This window comes from Trachurus trachurus (genome assembly GCF_905171665.1).
Source record: "Trachurus trachurus genome assembly, chromosome: 11".
In the NCBI taxonomy this organism is placed as follows: Eukaryota; Metazoa; Chordata; class Actinopteri; order Carangiformes; family Carangidae; genus Trachurus; species Trachurus trachurus.
The window spans coordinates 13,386,532-13,403,494 of record NC_139904.1 but is presented as its reverse complement, the minus strand read 5'-3'; the positions used below and the strand labels follow the sequence as shown (position 1 = coordinate 13,403,494).

Genomic DNA, 16,963 nt, shown 5'->3' with positions numbered 1-16,963 from the left:
TGGACCCTGAGAAGGAACCTCGCATTTGATCCTTTACAGGCCATCAGTTAAGCTGAAGGTCGTCTCATCCAAACACAGACTCATGTGTGTGATTTAAACAGTGTCATGCACAAACACATATATGCAGCACTGGACCTAAGTGTGACACACATTCATCCGTGCGCTCACACATGCAGAAATATACACACGCGGGTCTCTGGAGGATTAGCTTCTCCATCTCAAGACTGCTGCAAACATGTCAATTTAAATAAACATCAAGAGCCATTTGTAACCATTTGTATTTTAGTTGTAAACCCACAGCAAAACGCACATTCATCTGTGCGATCAATGACAGATTTATGGGAAAGTTCCTGTTAAGTCACCATACAGCAGCACATTTTGGAGTGAGTCTGCCTGTTACTGTGATACGCTCTTACTTTTGGAAGGGAATACTTGTACTTAGGATTCAATATTTCCATCCCCAAATGGTGGAAAAAAAACAAGAGCCAAATTTAACAGCCAGCTTTCAAACCTACAGTGGTAATAAAACTTGAGTTTAAGTTAAGAATTACTTTCATGACTTCGTGGAGGGTCCACACTCGCGTGTCTGTTCGTTAGTCTGATTTGAGGGTAGTCAAGGTCACAGACTACAATTGATTACATGATCACTTGCCAAGTTTGGACTTTTTGGATGCAGTGTGCTCCTGGCATAAATGCCAAACACTGCTATTAAAGGCTCTACCTTATAAATATATGATGAGAGAAGACATGAAACAGTGTTAAAACAAAATTCAATATATTATCTGACAATATCCTATTACAATACATTATTGTATTTGGATGTTGACCCTCTAGCTAGCAGCTATTACTTACTAAACAACTGATCAGGACACTAGTGTTTGGTGGCCCATACTAACAAACCCACACGATGAACTTCCAGTTCTCCTTAGCATCAGGGAACATTTCAGTGTCTTTCAGCTCCTTGTTTTACTGTTCTTTTACTGTTCTGGTTCACACCCGCTGCACTTGTTGCACGATTTTAGGCCCCAGCAAGCTGCAGCTTCCAGCCACAAAGCTCCAGAAATACACACATCTAATTCAGCACCAAATGGCAGACAAAAAAAGCTAACCTGAACATAGTAGTGTATTTAGCAGCTCTTAGTATAGAACCAGATACTTCCTTCAGGAGTGGATGGAGACCAAAGCTGAGCTCCAAATAGAGTGAATAATAGCCTTTCATTCAACAGGTGGCCAGACACACAACTCAAGTGAATACTAATGCTGTTGTATGTCTGCTGGATATGCAAACAAGCTAGCACATTTGCCAGTCAGATAATTTCTCAACATTGTGTTTTTCAGCTTGTTTCTGTGCTTTGAGTGGCCTGAAGATCATTTGATGCAGGTTTAACTTACTTCTTTTAAAGGTGTCAGTATGTTAAAATTCAAAAGGGTGATTTCATGAATATAAATGATCTGTAACAGTAATTATAACTCTTATGTATGGATATCTGTGGCCTCTTTTAAATTAGCCAGACTTGTTCTTTTTTCTAGCGAGATAAAACAGTGAACTCCAATGAAAGAAAAAGTATCATTGTATGAATAATGTTGTTCTCATTTTAAATTGGAAAAGTCAAGGCCATGACCTAATGTACAGATCATTATAAAGGAAAGGGAGAAGGAAGTGGCAGTGGTGGATCCGTGGACTGACCGTCCATCAGAGCACGCTGCACAGACACAGCCCAACAGGTGTTTTCCATCAGATAATCACCTGCTCTGACATCACTGACTGAGGTGTCACCAAAAGTGCAACGAGCTACAAGAGAAAAATGGAAAAGAAATGTGGTGAAAGGTCGACAACATGAAACACTTTGTGAGGACGTCTGACTGGTACTGTACTATGTTTTGAAGGTGTTATTTTTAAACAGAGCAGAAATGTCAGAGGCTAACCTCTCTGTGCCAGCTCTGGCCCTGGTATTGTGGGGAATGTGAGAAGCCTGGCTCGGGTCCCAGACGAGGCAAACACACTGCTCTGGACAGGGTTACGAGCGTGTTTCTGTTTTCAAAACACAGACTGTATGCAGATTTGCGGGTGTATATGTGAGTGTGTGAGAGCCTGCATCTCGGTTTTGCACCAATCCCAGGTCTTAACCAATAAACGGAGAGCCTAACACGCCCAAGTGTCCAAACCAGCCGCAGAAATCAGACACAGGCTGTAATCAGCAGCGTATTGCATAGCTCCAGCCTGTCTACCATCAACATGTGTGGGTCTGAAATTGTAAGTTAATGCATGACACTATGGTAACCCAGAAACTCTCCTCCCTCACCCACACAGAGCGACAAAAAGATTAAATAAATAAGTGAGGTAATTCCTGGATGTGATGAAAGCTTTAAGAACAAGTGGCTCCTATCCCAGCGCCACAGAACAAAACAAAAACAACGGAGCCAACCATTAGTCATTTGACGATCTATCTAGCCCACACTGTGAGGGAGTGAAACTGTTTATCTTTCACCCAGTATCTTGCACTCTGTCCTTATCTCCCTCCTTTCTCTCCTTTCACGTTTACTTGCTTCCCGTCATCCACAGCCCTGACAGATTCTACGGCTTATTCTTCTCCAGAGTCGAGCAGCCCATTGTGATTCTTTTTGTTGCTTAGATCTGAAATCGCAGCAGTGCTTCATCAAGGCTAAACTGCCAAAAAAAAAAAAAAAAGGTGCAACTGTTGTGTCCTCTGCAACCTCTGGAAGGCTGGAGACAAAGACGCCCACTCAGAATGCAACATCTGTAGGGGAGAGTCAACGAGATGCTGCGGGGAGAGTCGGTCCTCAAAGGCAACATGTGGAGAGACTTCAAGATTTGTTTCTACGCACCTCACAGACTTAACAGAATTAACTGTAGGATGAATGCAAGGGTATTTACAGCAAATTTTAAAATTGGAAGGACATAAAATGAATCATTTAGTGAGAGCATTAAACTGATTTCTCACTCTCTTGCTTGCTGCCAGAATCAACAATACAAAACATGCTTGTTTCTCAGTGTTATCTTTTCCTGGAAGTAAAAAAAAAACATTACTGACACATTACTGTAAATTCAAACTGTGTAGACGTCCTGTGGTACTGCAAGCAGCTCAAATTCTCAACCTTTTTTTTCTCTTCTTCTTCTTCACGCCGATTCACTTCCCCCGAACTCCATCAAACCTTGATTTACAGCTCACAACCTAAATGAACCTGAAGTCTGGAGGAAAATAAATAGCAACAGATACGAGTGAGTAATATTATCATCGGCTCTGTTTATCAAGAGTCATTATAAAACAAAAATATAACAAAGATAACAGCCGGCTCTGTGACTGAAGTTCAGTTCAAACACAGTGGTGATTTGCTGCAGGCTGTGATAACACCACATTACTTGCCCACTAATTGTACACTCAGATTGACTATAATGTCTAATGTTTCGTTCTATCTGAGCTGTTACTATCTCATATTTGGCTCATAATCACTCAACCTTAGCAGTGGCAGAGATACAGCCTTGAACCTTGTGCTTTTGGCAACTCTTCTGACCACAACTTACACACTCAGTACTAATGGCTTCCATTTGCCTGCCTAAAATAATATTATTTATACTCAATCCTTTAAAAAAAGAAGCTTTTTCATAGTTTATAAGACATGTTTTCTAAATTTCACTCCATACATTAAAACAACACTCCAGAGCAGTCACAATCATAATTCCTTAAAGCTGACACAATAGATCAAATGACCACGTGTGTGTGAAAGGGTTCGCCTGTAGTAATGAACTCACAGATAATTATCAGTCAGCTCTGCAGTTCCCCTCGACTATACTGAGCATTTCTGTGTCTTTCAGCTCACTGTTTTGGTTTCAAGGGGAAGCTTGGTTTTCAGTCTCAGTGTATCAGTGTTGGTTTAATCTCAACAGGCAGCTGAGCTCTGATAGATCAGACAGAAATATGGTACTTGAAGGTATTGTCATAAGAGTGACATGACACTGTCATAAGAGTGACATGACACCATCATGAACGTGTCATAAACATTATGCCAATGTCATAACGTTATCATTAAGTGTCATTTGGTTAACCCTAACCCTAAAAAAACCTAACTCTAACCCTAAAAAACCTAACCCTAACCCTACAAAAACCCAATGACACTTAATGATAACGTGATGATGATGATGATGATGAATCATGATGGTGTCATGTCACTCTTATGACAGTGTCATGTCACTCTTATGACGATACCTTCAAGTAAAGTGTCAAAGAAATATGTATCATCTAGCTAGTGCCGGTGAACATATTGGAGCGTTTAGCAGCTGAAGAGTCAGGTCTTTCCTTCTAGAGCTGTTGGAGACCAGACACGAGTTAAAAGAGGAGCAAACACTGGAATCACATTCATCAGGTGGCTTTAGACAACACTCCAAATTGATGCTAATGTTTCTCTGTGTCATGGTCCGTTTTTTATTTATTTATCTGTAGCCTGTTTTGTGTCTCTAATGTTTCCCCCCAAAAATGATTGCAGGCTTAACAAGATCCCTTCCATACCTGAATTATACTGCAGGGCAATCACATTCATAATACCCCCAGTGACCAAATGAAGAAAAATTAGCGCCATTACTGGAGTGAATATACTCATGGGTGTATGGAAACACAAACATAAAAGAGGAAACTCTCAATTTATTCCACAGATGCATCAGTAGGTGCCAAGCTACAAGTTAGCAACGCCGTTTTCATCGGGGATGCCATAAATCGTGCCAAACGTCTAACCCCGTAATTAAAACAAAATAAATCCCAGATGAAGTGCCCACCAGAGAGTGATCCACTGAAATGAGTGATGAAAAAAGGAAACATATGCTTGCTTTATAGCTGCTATACGGTAAACTAGACAGGTTCAAGACGCATAGAAAAATGACCATCAAATTTACTGCTTCATTCATTGAGCTTTACAGAGGTATACCTAGTTGTACAATACCCGTCTGCCCTGTATCAAACTTCCAGCACGTCTGGGGCCTCCGGTTGCACTGAAATATGATTTCTGAGAAGAAAAAAGTGCGGGGTGGGACTCAAAACAAAGTGGCTTGCCACATCGAGCGTGACAAAAGTACTAAATGCCCCTTTAGCCATCAACATTAACAATGTTGGGCTCTGTTTTCATGTCCTCGAGGAAATGCTGTGGTATGGCTGTAATGTTTCCCCCTATTCCCATGGCATGCTAAGCAGAAAACACTGCTTCCCCTTTCACTTTCAGTCATATCACAAGTGCAACCAACAACTTTTCTGGAAGCTGTTATTGTAACGTCCTTAAGCAATTTCCATGGTTTCCTTTTTACAAGTTTTGGGGTCAGGAAGGAAGAGCTTTTTATTCCTCAGAGCATCTCCCAGTTTTTCCTGCATCATCCGATTGTTAGTCTTGGCCCACATTATGAGTGAAAATAAACTCTCATAGAGGAAGTCACCCCTAAAATAGATAGGTTTCTCCTTGGATCCCCAGGCATGCTGTGTGGCCCTCTCATAGCATTAAGTAGAGAAACATATTCACCCTTTCTCGTATGAACTCCCAGTATAGAAGGGAAACAAGCTGCTGCCAACATGTCAACTATATCCTTTTAAACCGCTGTTTATGCAGCATAGTCATGTTCGTCGAGAGGCAGAATGATGGGAATTTCACAGGGATAAGACGATGATAGTTTTTTCCCAGTCCCTTTGTGCAACAGCTTAGTTTGGCACAGGCTATCCTTCTCAGGAAACACTGCTCTCAACCACTTTCTACTGTCTCCACCAGGAGGGACACGAGAAGATCTATTACTTTCACTCCCGAGAACAAGAAACAAAATTTGGCTCACTGGACTCCTGACTGTGCCAATATTTCATTGTCCTTGAAATATTAGAAAAGTAGAGAGGATGTTCTCAGGACATGCAGTGAGATGTGTGCAGCCTTTTCTTTTTCTTAACCAACAAATCACCACTCTCATATTTCCAACCAGAGATGCAGCCCACCAACAGCCAGCAGCTAGAATAACTGCTACTGAAAACAAGAACATGCTACAACAAACTGTTCACCAGTTCACTCCCTACCAGAAGGGTAGTGTTTTTTTTAACTGACAGAAATGTGTTGAAAACTGGTTTTAGATTTAGAAGTGTTTAGGGGAAGCAATTTTTCTCAGTAGACTTGTGATGAACGTGATTTTGGCCGTAACGCTGTAACTCACCAGCATCTCCTGTGTCACTTCATGTCCATTTCTGATTGGTTGGTTTGTAAAAATTGGGTTGTTGTAGCAATGAATGGAATTTGGTCCTAAATTTTTTCCACTGTCAGCATTTCGATGGAACCCAACTCTCACGGTTCACTGTAAGGCCAGCGATTTTGATTGATTTCAAGGTTGAGACTTCTCCACTTCTGTCTGTGACAGCTAAAAATTTCACAGTGTTGTCAGTACTTTCCTATGAACCATATTTCCATGATATTGTTTTACTAATGTGATTTATTGCTTGCTGTTTCGTGGGCCGTTTTCTTAATTTATTGATTTATATTTTATAGCTGTTGGCTTTCTTACCCTTAATTCTGCAAAACTCAGTACAAGCAATATTTAATAAAAGGTGCTGTGCAAATTAAGTTTATTGTAATTATCCTTTCAATGTGTGAAATATCTTGTTTCCTGCTTCATTTTCTCTGAGATCAGAGCCAAAGTTGTCGGAGGTTCTTCGGCCTTGCAGGCAGGCCAGGGAAGTAATCCTTGGACAAACACAAGCAACCTTTGACTGGTCAGGAATGTTATCAGGGTCCATATACTCTACCCTGGTTTGAGGAAGGAAAGATCTCAGACTTAAAATGCTTCCCCAACAGCTGTTTGCTGCATCACTCTTTGACTGTCCACCCCCCACACTGGACTGGGCACTCAGACACGGGGGTGCTATCTAGAACGGTCTCCTCCGTCCTTCTCTTTCATCAGGGCTGGCTGGAGCAACATCAGGGCAAGCTTTCTCTTAGACAAGCAGTAAAAACGCTGGTGTGATTAAGATAGATAGACTGGCTGGGACACTTAATCTTCTGTCCAATGAAAAATGTTAACTGCATCCTGATGTCCCCCCCATGCAGTGTAATTAGCCTGAATTACCACTGTGTGTTTAAGCGTCCCCTGAAATGCCTGCACCAATTTCTTTGTTATGCTGTATGTTGCCTACATTTTGCTTATGTTTCTCCAAAATCTAATACTTTTTTAATTACAAGCATGTAGGGAAGTTAATCTAATTCTATCCGTCACATACTTCAAAATATAATCCTTTAATCTTTTTTATATGATATTCCTTGGTTGATATTGGAATTTGGGATTTGAAAAGGAAAAATACCTGTGGTCCTGCAGTGTCAGAAAAGACGCATGATAGTATTAGTGGTGATGGCAGACGTTTTAACTTGCTCCCACTTTTACATCTGAAGAGAAAGTTGTTCTAGAGGTCTCATTAGTCAAACCTTCAGTCCACCAATGCTGCTGTTGTGTTTTTATAGTATCACTTGTACTATCACAGACAGATGAGGTCTACTGAGCAAAGATAAAGCTCCTGTTATTTCACCCCCTGGCCTTGCTTGACACACAGATCGCTTTTGGGAGCTGTACAGAAACCCAGGTTTTTCCGATTTGAACGGTAAAAAAAGTAAAATATCATCAATAAAATTGACTTTTTTGTAGGGAAAGAATCTCTCCAGCTTTATAAAACTTAATCCAGACACCTACTTAAAATTTGCAGCACCTCACTGATCCTTAACCCCTGACATACACCATGTACACAAAATTCCTCAGCTAAACTGAGATAAAGTCAGTGATATACAGTCCAATGATAAACTGATGTTATACAGATTCTGTTCCGTAATCTCAAAAATCCCTCACATACAATATTTCACTTAGATTTGGAGATATATGGTTTAGGAAGAGTATGGTTTAGGAAGAGGACTTGAATTTGCAGGAGGGCGGAGTAGCTGCCAACACAACACTTCCCTAATTCCAAACTCAATCAACAACTCGTCGTAACATACTTTGACCAGCGTCTGGTTAATTGATGAGGAATGACTATTTCCTCCAACCTGAGGAGTGAAAAGTTGACTTTCTGAGAGTAAATCAAAACCAGGCCACAGCGGAGTGGGCCAGACACGCTTATTGCTAATGAATAGACTCGGGGTATTGATGAAGTTCAGGTTGATTTAATTCCCCCCTCCCTCTGGTTCCACTGTAATCCATCAAACCCATCAGGTGTTATCTGTGCATGCAGTCGCTTCACGTTACGCCACCTTGTTCTGTAGACGAAAAATAAACCATTAGCTTTAAGTAATTAATCACAGAGTGGACCTGCTGATCTTTTTTGAGAAGGGCAATATTGTGGGAAGTCAAGGAGCAGGAGAGCCCGTTCGGACGAATTTGGAAGTTTGTTTATTTGATTCATGTATTCATTTCAGGGAGATAGTCTCTCTCCCTTTGGAGACACATAGTCTCAAAGCTTAAAAAAGCAGGGTAGCTGCCAAACCATATCAGCGATGGCCTCCGAATTCACAACTCATTAACATTACAGTAGAACCATATTTGAACATAGTAAACATCATGGCTCTATAAATATATTGGAATTTTGCCATGCAGAAATAATCAAACATCCTATCAGCACAGATATAATGAGGATTGTGTTTTTGAGAAATCAAACAGGTTATGGTTTTTTCTTTCATGTGAGTCTAGATTTCGCAGTTATGCTCACACATCCTTGACTTGAATAAATAAAGGGAGCATTCTCTTTCTCTGTCTTTTCCTTCTCTGAGTGTCTCTGGGGGCTCTTTCTGACTTCCTGCCATTAAAGAGACAGCCCACTGGAGAACAGAGGGTGACTGACATGTAACTACCTCTGCTCTATGACCGACGCTCTGTGCAACTCAACTGGACATCTGTGGAATTTACTTTATAGGGTAATTTACTCAGGAAAAAATAAGAAAGAAAAGTAAGAAAAAATAGTTTGGGTTGGTGGACGGTTGCTGAGACACAATGTGCTCTATGTCTATGGAGGCTAGAAAAATCAGACAGCTGTTTGACATCCAGAACAAAAAGTTCAGCTCAGATAATGTACACAGTCGCATAACAACATAGAAGAGTTAGTATAAATTGTGATGATAGCTGGCTTCTACATTATCAACTCCATATTTTTCACTGTCTGATAAAGCAATTTTGTCAAATTGAACGCCATGTGTTTTGAGTTCATTTAAGAACACAGATCCGTTTTTTCCCTCAATGCTGTTCATGTGAAAAAATCGCCCTGATATTTTATTTTGGAGTTGCTAACATATTGCTCACATCCTAAAGCGCGTCAACTCTCCTACTGACAGATACTTTGGCAAACAACGCGTTGACTACGAGAAAACAGCAAACACTGCCCGGTTTTGGTCTGAGAGCCTCATCCAGAAACCAAAACAAGTTATCTAGTGAAGCCACAAACAGACGCTCTGCAGAGACCACACACCCGCAGAAACATAAATATCTCAATAAACTATGCACTACAGTGCGACCACTTCAAAAGGAATAGACACGGCATAATGTAGAGATGTTACGGATAAATTAAATGACACCTCTTTCTACATGGATCTCATTAACACAGGAAAATTCCCAGTCCACCCTTCCAGCAAGGCGAGGAACCAATCCTCCTTGTTCAAGTCATGAAAGTTTTTGTATGACATTTATTTTCATATCCCATGACCTGCTCCTTACCTTCTGAAGCCACTGGGTATAATTCTCCATAATGTGCTCGAGCTGCTGGATCTTCTGGCTGGGAAACTCTGGCTCAGGTGGTGGAGCATCCCTCTGGAGAGAGTTGGCGTTGTACTGCGGGCTACCGGCTTTCGCCTCCCTGCAGGCGCCTCCTCCGGCTCCATCTCCCTCAGGTAGGATGAATGTGTAGGTGCACTGGCCGTGCTGGATCTTGTGAAAGCGTCTGTTGCTGTAGTTATTATTACTACTACTACTACTACTACTACTGCTACTTCCACTTCCACTTCCTCCACTGCTGCTGCTGCTGCCGCTGCCACCTGTGCTGCTGGTGCTGCTATCCGTCCCTCTCCTTTGCTCCCCTCCTCCGCAGCTCACAATCACCAGAAGCGCTGCCAGCGAGAGCAAGTGGTGGCCAAAGTTGTACCACAGCATCATTTCAAAAGTGGTGCAGGTGAATTAAGTTCTTACGTCTTTAGCTGCTTCTTCTTCTTCACTTGGCTGGATGTTCCCTTTGAAGTCCAATTTAGAAAACGGTGAAGAACACCGTTAGCCCAGAACATGTGTCATCCATCCTTACACTGGACCTCCAGCATTGAAAGCTACTGCCGACACTTTTGCCATGGACACTTACACGTGCTAAGCTCCTTTAAGTTTTTGTCCTGGCACACATCTCCTGCAGAATGACAGTGTGGATATAAATCTTGATGTGCCTCCAGTTAAAATCAAAGCCAGATGTGACCAGGCTGTGTGCTTGCATTTATCAGTCTGTGCATTTAAAATCGGTGCCGCGGGCAAGCTGGGATGGTGTCGTCAGACCTCCCTCGGTCTCTCTGCCTTCCTTTCCTCCTCTGCTGTCTGACTTCACAACTGGGGAGAGTGAGAGAGACGCTCACTCTGAAGAGCCGTTCCAAGCTTGGAGCACACTCTGCGCCTGCCCCTTGCTGAGCCTGGAGAGGAATGCATGTGCACGGACGAGTGTGTGTTTGTGTGTGTGTGCGCGCCTGTGTGTGATCCTGGCAGAGAGGGGACCCCAGCACAGAGGATGTGCTTAGACTGTGAGGATCGGTTTACAGGCTTCTCTTGACTGCAGGCTCATGTGGTTGACCTGCCTTCTTGCCTGTGTGTGTGTTGACACAGAAAACTTGTCTAAACGTATGCGTTTAATTTATCTGCCCCTGAGATACTTCTCTCCTTCTTCCACTATACACTGACAGGTGCTTTATTGCATGCAGGCAGGGGATGTACATCTCCAGGCTATTTTATAATCTAATTCTCAGCTTCTTCTTCTCACTCTCTTGACAATACAGACCCATCATTATTACTGGTGAGATCTTTATAGAGGCAGTCTCTTTTGTTCATTGTATTTTTGGTGCTGCCTTAAAATTTTAACCCTTCATATTCTCTGATCTGATATCAATTGTTCTATTACAGCCATTTAATGTATTTACATTCATCACCTTTATATGTAGTTGTCTGCATTGTCAGTGGGGGGAGTGTCCAACATCATGCTAAATTACAATACTGTATGTTTGATTTGACAGTTCAGCACTGGACATTTTATGCATAATGTGTTATATGAATAATATAATGACATAATCTAGAGGGGACGGACAGCTGATCATGGGGATTTTGTAGAGGTAATGTTTTACAGGGGGTCATGGGTCGATGTACAAAGAAGACATTATAATTTCATTGAGACTGAACAAATATATGAGCTAGTGAAATGATAAATGTGTAATTTCTAGCTGAACTCTTGGGCTTGTATTAAGCTGTTCTCAGTGTTACCACAGGTGTCCCTTAGGTATTTCTCATTCTAAGGTTTTTAAACATGAATATTGGCTGGGACTGAATTACATTAATAGTAATTTTCCATCACTGCAGCCCAAGAACAATAGCACCGATTTGAGAAGTGAGACTGCAATAAACCTCGGAGTACATGATTTATTTTCTGTCTTTCATCCACCCACTACATCTACATCACATGCACTGTCACTATCTTCATTCATTGTATATACAGTACAGTCTATCACACTCACTCTCAGAAAACAAAAGTGAAATCCAAGAGTCAGCGTTGGAAGATGGAATGTCTCTTCATCATCGGGCCAGAGGAAGGAGCAGAGTGAGGAAACACAGCGCTGAAAGGCCCCGGGTCAAAGGCCGAGTCCTTGTTATGGACAGTCCATTAAAATCTCTGAATCAGGGAGACGCAGCTGTCCGAATTCTGGCCGGACTTCAACATTCTTCTTGAGTCCCAAACATCCAAATCTGTGCGACAGTGCACGTGCATGTTTGTGCTTTTATTTGCATGTGATGAATGTTTGCGCAAGGGTTTACTGCCTCCATCTGCCTGCTCATGCTTACATGCTGTACTGTATATTTCTCTGTGATCATGCATGTGAGTATTAGTAGTGTGCGTGTTTGATAGAGTGTGTGTATATTCAGTGATAGCAGGGGGCTACAAAAAGTTGGGCTCTCTGTGTGGGAGAATGCAAGAAGGAGACCCAAGATAACAAACCCCTTGAATAACCCAGACTGGCCAAGACACAAAGCATGAGCAAATATCTGCTACAGCGCTTGTCTTTAGTGTCCTGAAATCTGGGCGCCAGTTACTGTGTCCAAAGGAAACTAAGTGGGAGATAATTGCTACCTCTGGGCAACCTTGAGTGTGCAAAATTAAAACTACACATCACTTATATGAACAGCTATGCACCAAAAGAAAAAAAACATTCACACGGCAAAGAAATCACAAGAGGAGGCGTTGTGTTTAGTCGTCTGCGAATGATTCATGTTTTAAAACTAACTCAGAGCTAATTACTGCGAGCTAGCTTCAGCTGATAAAATCTACCACAGTCTTCGTTGGCTACCTCTGTGTTAAATCAGACGGGCTGCTTTCGAAAAATAACAATTTCAAATAGTAAATCCACCAATACATCTGTTCACCGCAGTGATACTGTATCTGCTGTACTGTGGTGTACTGGGCACAATAAAGTTAGTGTTTGTTACCAATTTGTGTATACAGTATGCTTTCCAGGGAAATTTGTCAAAACCCTCTGTTTTGCAACATCAAAATCTACATTTACACATATTTTGCTCTAGTCCAGCCAACGCTGGGACAAGCAGCAGAACTTGTGGGGGGGTTGGACACAAGCTCTAATATCAGATCTGAATTCTTACTGGAATGTAAAACTATTGAGAAAATGAAAAACTGATTTTGGCAGCTGAATCTTTTTTTTTTACCCCTGGGGAAGAGGGGTTGGTGTTCTGTGCTTCCTGTCACATATACGTCCCCAATGTGCGCCCACTTAAGTAAAATATAATATTCGTTTAGCTGGTGACAGTCAAGCTCAGTGCGGGTCACGTCAGTTGTGAGAGGCCTCGAGGCAGTGGGACCTTCATGGGAATCTGGCTTATGTTTGGTTTGTGAAAAGTTTGGGAGGACGTTTTGTATGACTGGACATCAATCCGAATGACGCTGCCTTCCGCATGTGATGTAAAATTGAATGCATGATGTGGGAACACGAGAGGATCAAAGGGGTTTTTTTGCAGCTTTTTCTGTCCTTCCTGCTGTGACCGATGCGATCATCCTTTTGGTTAAGGGGACTGTGCATATGCTAAATAAAGACAGTGGCGTAATCTAAAAGGCTTGTTCAGAAGATGACCGTTAAACACCACATGACCTCTGACCTGATCGTACAACAGACTCGGGGCTGAAAAAATGTTTATATTTTCATAAATGAGAAAGTGTTCTTCTTGGTAAAGAAGCTAGTATGACATTATTTACCATTGCTATTGGGCTTTAAACAGTGAAATGTGATTCTGAAATGCAATTCAATCAGTGGCCATTTACATTGTATATCTGCGATATAAAGAGAGGGATTATTTTCAATACTAAGTGGACTGCTGATTATTATTCATGTTCTCATGTTCTCATCACAGTCTCCTGGAGCTCAGGGTGAAACATTCAAACGTCTTGTTTTGGTGAATCAGCACTCTGAACCAAATGATACTGTACTTGCCAAGAAAATCAGAAATTCCCCAGAGAGGCTGGAGAAAGCTTGTTTGGTTATATTTTGCTGAAAAAATGCCTGAAGCAATTAACTGATTATTTTTCATGACAGTTGATTAATCAATTTTAATCTCACGATTCTATCTTTACAGAGCATGGCAACCAATTCTATCATCATGTATACATGTCTTATTGTATTGTGTTGGTTCAAAGTCATTGGTTAAACCGTCTCTCTGGGCTCTGAAACCAAAACATTACCCTTGCATTTGATTTTTTAAATTTCACTGTGTGACATCTATTTGATCTTCTTTTTTGGACCAGAAAACAAAACACATGGTGAGTTAATAAATGCAGTTGTCACTGGATGTGAAAGGGAAACGCGTTCCGTCTGACTATAAAGACGAACCTCAGCAACTCATTCAGATGTGCTTGAATAGCTTCGGCACTCTCAGTGTTTACCAGCTTCTTTCAACTAGGAAAATTTGAATTTGATTAGATGGTTGCATAACCCTGCCAAAACACTGATGGCATCGTTTCTTTCACTCTAAAGCTTCACAGTTTGTCATGGTGATGGTGATTAGAGTCACACACACACACACACACACACTTAAACACAGTGTCATGGTAATGCTGAACCAGAGCCAGTATCCACACCAGAGGAGAGGTCTGTTTGAAAAAGCTCTTACAGGTCACTTTGGTGTATTATTCTCCTGTTTTGAGATTTGGGGTGGACCCGTCATATTCTGAGCCCCGTCTGAAAGATCCACAGCCTGGTCTGACGGGACGTTAATCTCATGCACAATAGCCTCGTTAGCATTTGGCTGAGTGATGACTTCACTTTTCACACACAGCGGTTCAGAGGTGACAGCGAAGGAATCGTACATGTGTGTGCACTTTGAGTGGATCTTGGTTTTGTAAAGGGCTCTATGAGTGGATGTGCTGGAGTGCATGTGTAAAGGAGTTAAGAGTTACACCAGTGGCTTACAATCTGAAGCTGCTTCAACAACTTTGTAGTAAGCCTACAGAGTAATAGGCTCAAGTTTTCAAGTCTGCTTACAGAAATCCTTCTGGAAAATAATACTGAGGCTCAACCTCCAACGGTTTTCCTCATAGAGACAAACATAAAAGGATTAGGAGGAAAAGTAGGTACTCAGCTGGATATAGGGTTAAGCGCAGGAACAGCAAAAATAAGTTTTGCTTCGCAGCACTGTGGAGAATGGAGTTAAATCCTTAATTCCAGAAAACATTTCCCCAATGAGGAAAATAGATTAGTGAAATAGGATTCTTTGTGTTGGTGTTTTTTTTTTTTTACCATGGCAATGTCGGTTTGTTGGGTTGAGTCGTTTTGTCGGGTTGAGTTGTTTTGTCAGTCCCCCACTTTGTTTCAGAGCGAATTATCACGAACCGCTGGATGGATTACTGATGCGTCAAAATATTATTTTGTGCAACACTTTAAATAAACTCCGTTAGCTGTTACTGCCAATTAGCTGATTTTGTGCTAAACCGACATGGTAAACCTTACATCTGCTAAACATCAGCATGTTGGTACGTCGCAAGTGCTACTAAGGCTGTTGGCCAAACGTACGGCACACAGGCCAAAACCGGCCTGCCAGTGGGTCCAATCCGGCCGGCAGGATGAATTTGCCAAGTGCGAAAATTACATAGGAGACAGAAAAGGCATAATATTGTTAAAAATGCATGAAGAAGAAGAAATTTCAGTTTGTTGATAAAGTTTTGTAAAAAGGATAGTTCATTAACTGTTAACATTTTAATAATGTACTTGCACTAAAATAAAGGGAAAATGTATAGACTTCTCATTTTTCACAGGTTTTTATGCTATTATTTTACACAGTTGAGATCAAATTGCGCTGCATGTGGCCCCTGAACTAAACTGACTTTGACACCGCTGCTGTAGACATTTAATCTTGTTACTTTCTTTTGGCTCAAACTATTTACAATACAGCCCCAGTTTAGTTTGTACAAAAAGAAAATCTGCTGATAAGAGATTCTTTCAAAGTAGTTTTTTCATCCAGATGGAGTTTGTGAGGCTTCTAAATATGAGAAATAATGTGTTTCATTGCTATCAACGCCCACCATGAGGCTAATTTCTGCTGCAGAGGCAGATGATTTGATGGATTTCCTAAACAACCCATTGTGACACATGCCTGGCTGGAGCAATGATGTCATCAGGGTGAGACCGTTGGAAGAGTGACACCACGAAGCCATTAGCACAAGGTGGCTGTCATTCTTCATTTTTCCACTCAGGCTTCTAGTCCGTACTCACCACAGGCATGGCCTCTATCTGCTGTCAAAGCAGCCATGCCCAAACCCTATCCCACCTCAATCCCTCCCATCCTCGACTCACAAGGCAAAGTTCAGAGCTAGGTGAACGGAAAAGTGAGGAGGTTTCTGTCTGTCATTATGATGTTATATCTTTGATTTCAGTTCTTAACCCAAGGGGCGTTTTTTCTTTTTTTAATACTCACTTCTTTCTCTCAACACAAAGGGAACAAGCACAGGAGGAACCAAAAGGGGGGCATCCGTGGTCACGGTATCAGCTCTCCTGCTGGTGCAACAGTTGAGGGTATGGCATGATGGTTGCACTACAAAACAAAAAATGACAAAACAATAGAAGAGAGAAAAAAAAGCAAAAAGAGAAATGAGACCTGTGGGTCCATTTATACAAGCATTTGTGGTGTAGTCTGTTTTTCCTCCATGTTTCACCTATTTATCATTACAGCAAAATCAATTTCAAGTTGAACTTGATTTGTGTATGTCTAAGTTGTCTGTATATTGTTATGTACTCCTCTAACTCCTGTAAATGTTTCTTACCCTCCTTCTTCCAAAGTCCCATCATGACTTTCCACGCATTGTGTATTTTAGTTTAGTTTGTGTCTCCATTGTGTACAGAGCTATAATTTTCTACACACTGAGCTCAAATTTGACACAGTCAAGTTTACATGATGTCACTTGAGCCATGTTTTCAATTCGCAATCATAAGGTTGACCAACCGCATGTGAAAACAAATGCAGAGACAAAGAACGACCTTTGATGCTGCAACGCCTGGTTGTTGCAAAGGTCAGACAACGGTTTGGCCAGACTCTGGGTATCTGCAGTGGCACTGTGGGTATGCTACTCTCTGTCCTTTCACTAGAGAGCTGTGTAAACACTGAACAATGTAGGGTCTGCAGCAGGACACAAAAAGCACTGAGCCGTGCAAAAATAACATACAGTCAAAAGGA

General features: G+C 41.5%; 1 protein-coding gene across 1 annotated transcript in view; it reads right to left on the bottom strand.

The window, feature by feature from the left end:
• angpt1 (angiopoietin 1) overlaps positions 1-10,571 on the bottom strand; it is a 51,669-nt gene extending 41,098 nt beyond the window's left edge. The window contains exon 1 of the mRNA XM_083981647.1: positions 9,716-10,571. Coding sequence (XP_083837773.1) covers positions 9,716-10,150 — 435 coding nt within the window. The 5' untranslated portion in view covers positions 10,151-10,571. The remainder of the gene's footprint in view (positions 1-9,715) is intronic.
• Positions 10,572-16,963: the final 6,392 nt, after the last annotated feature.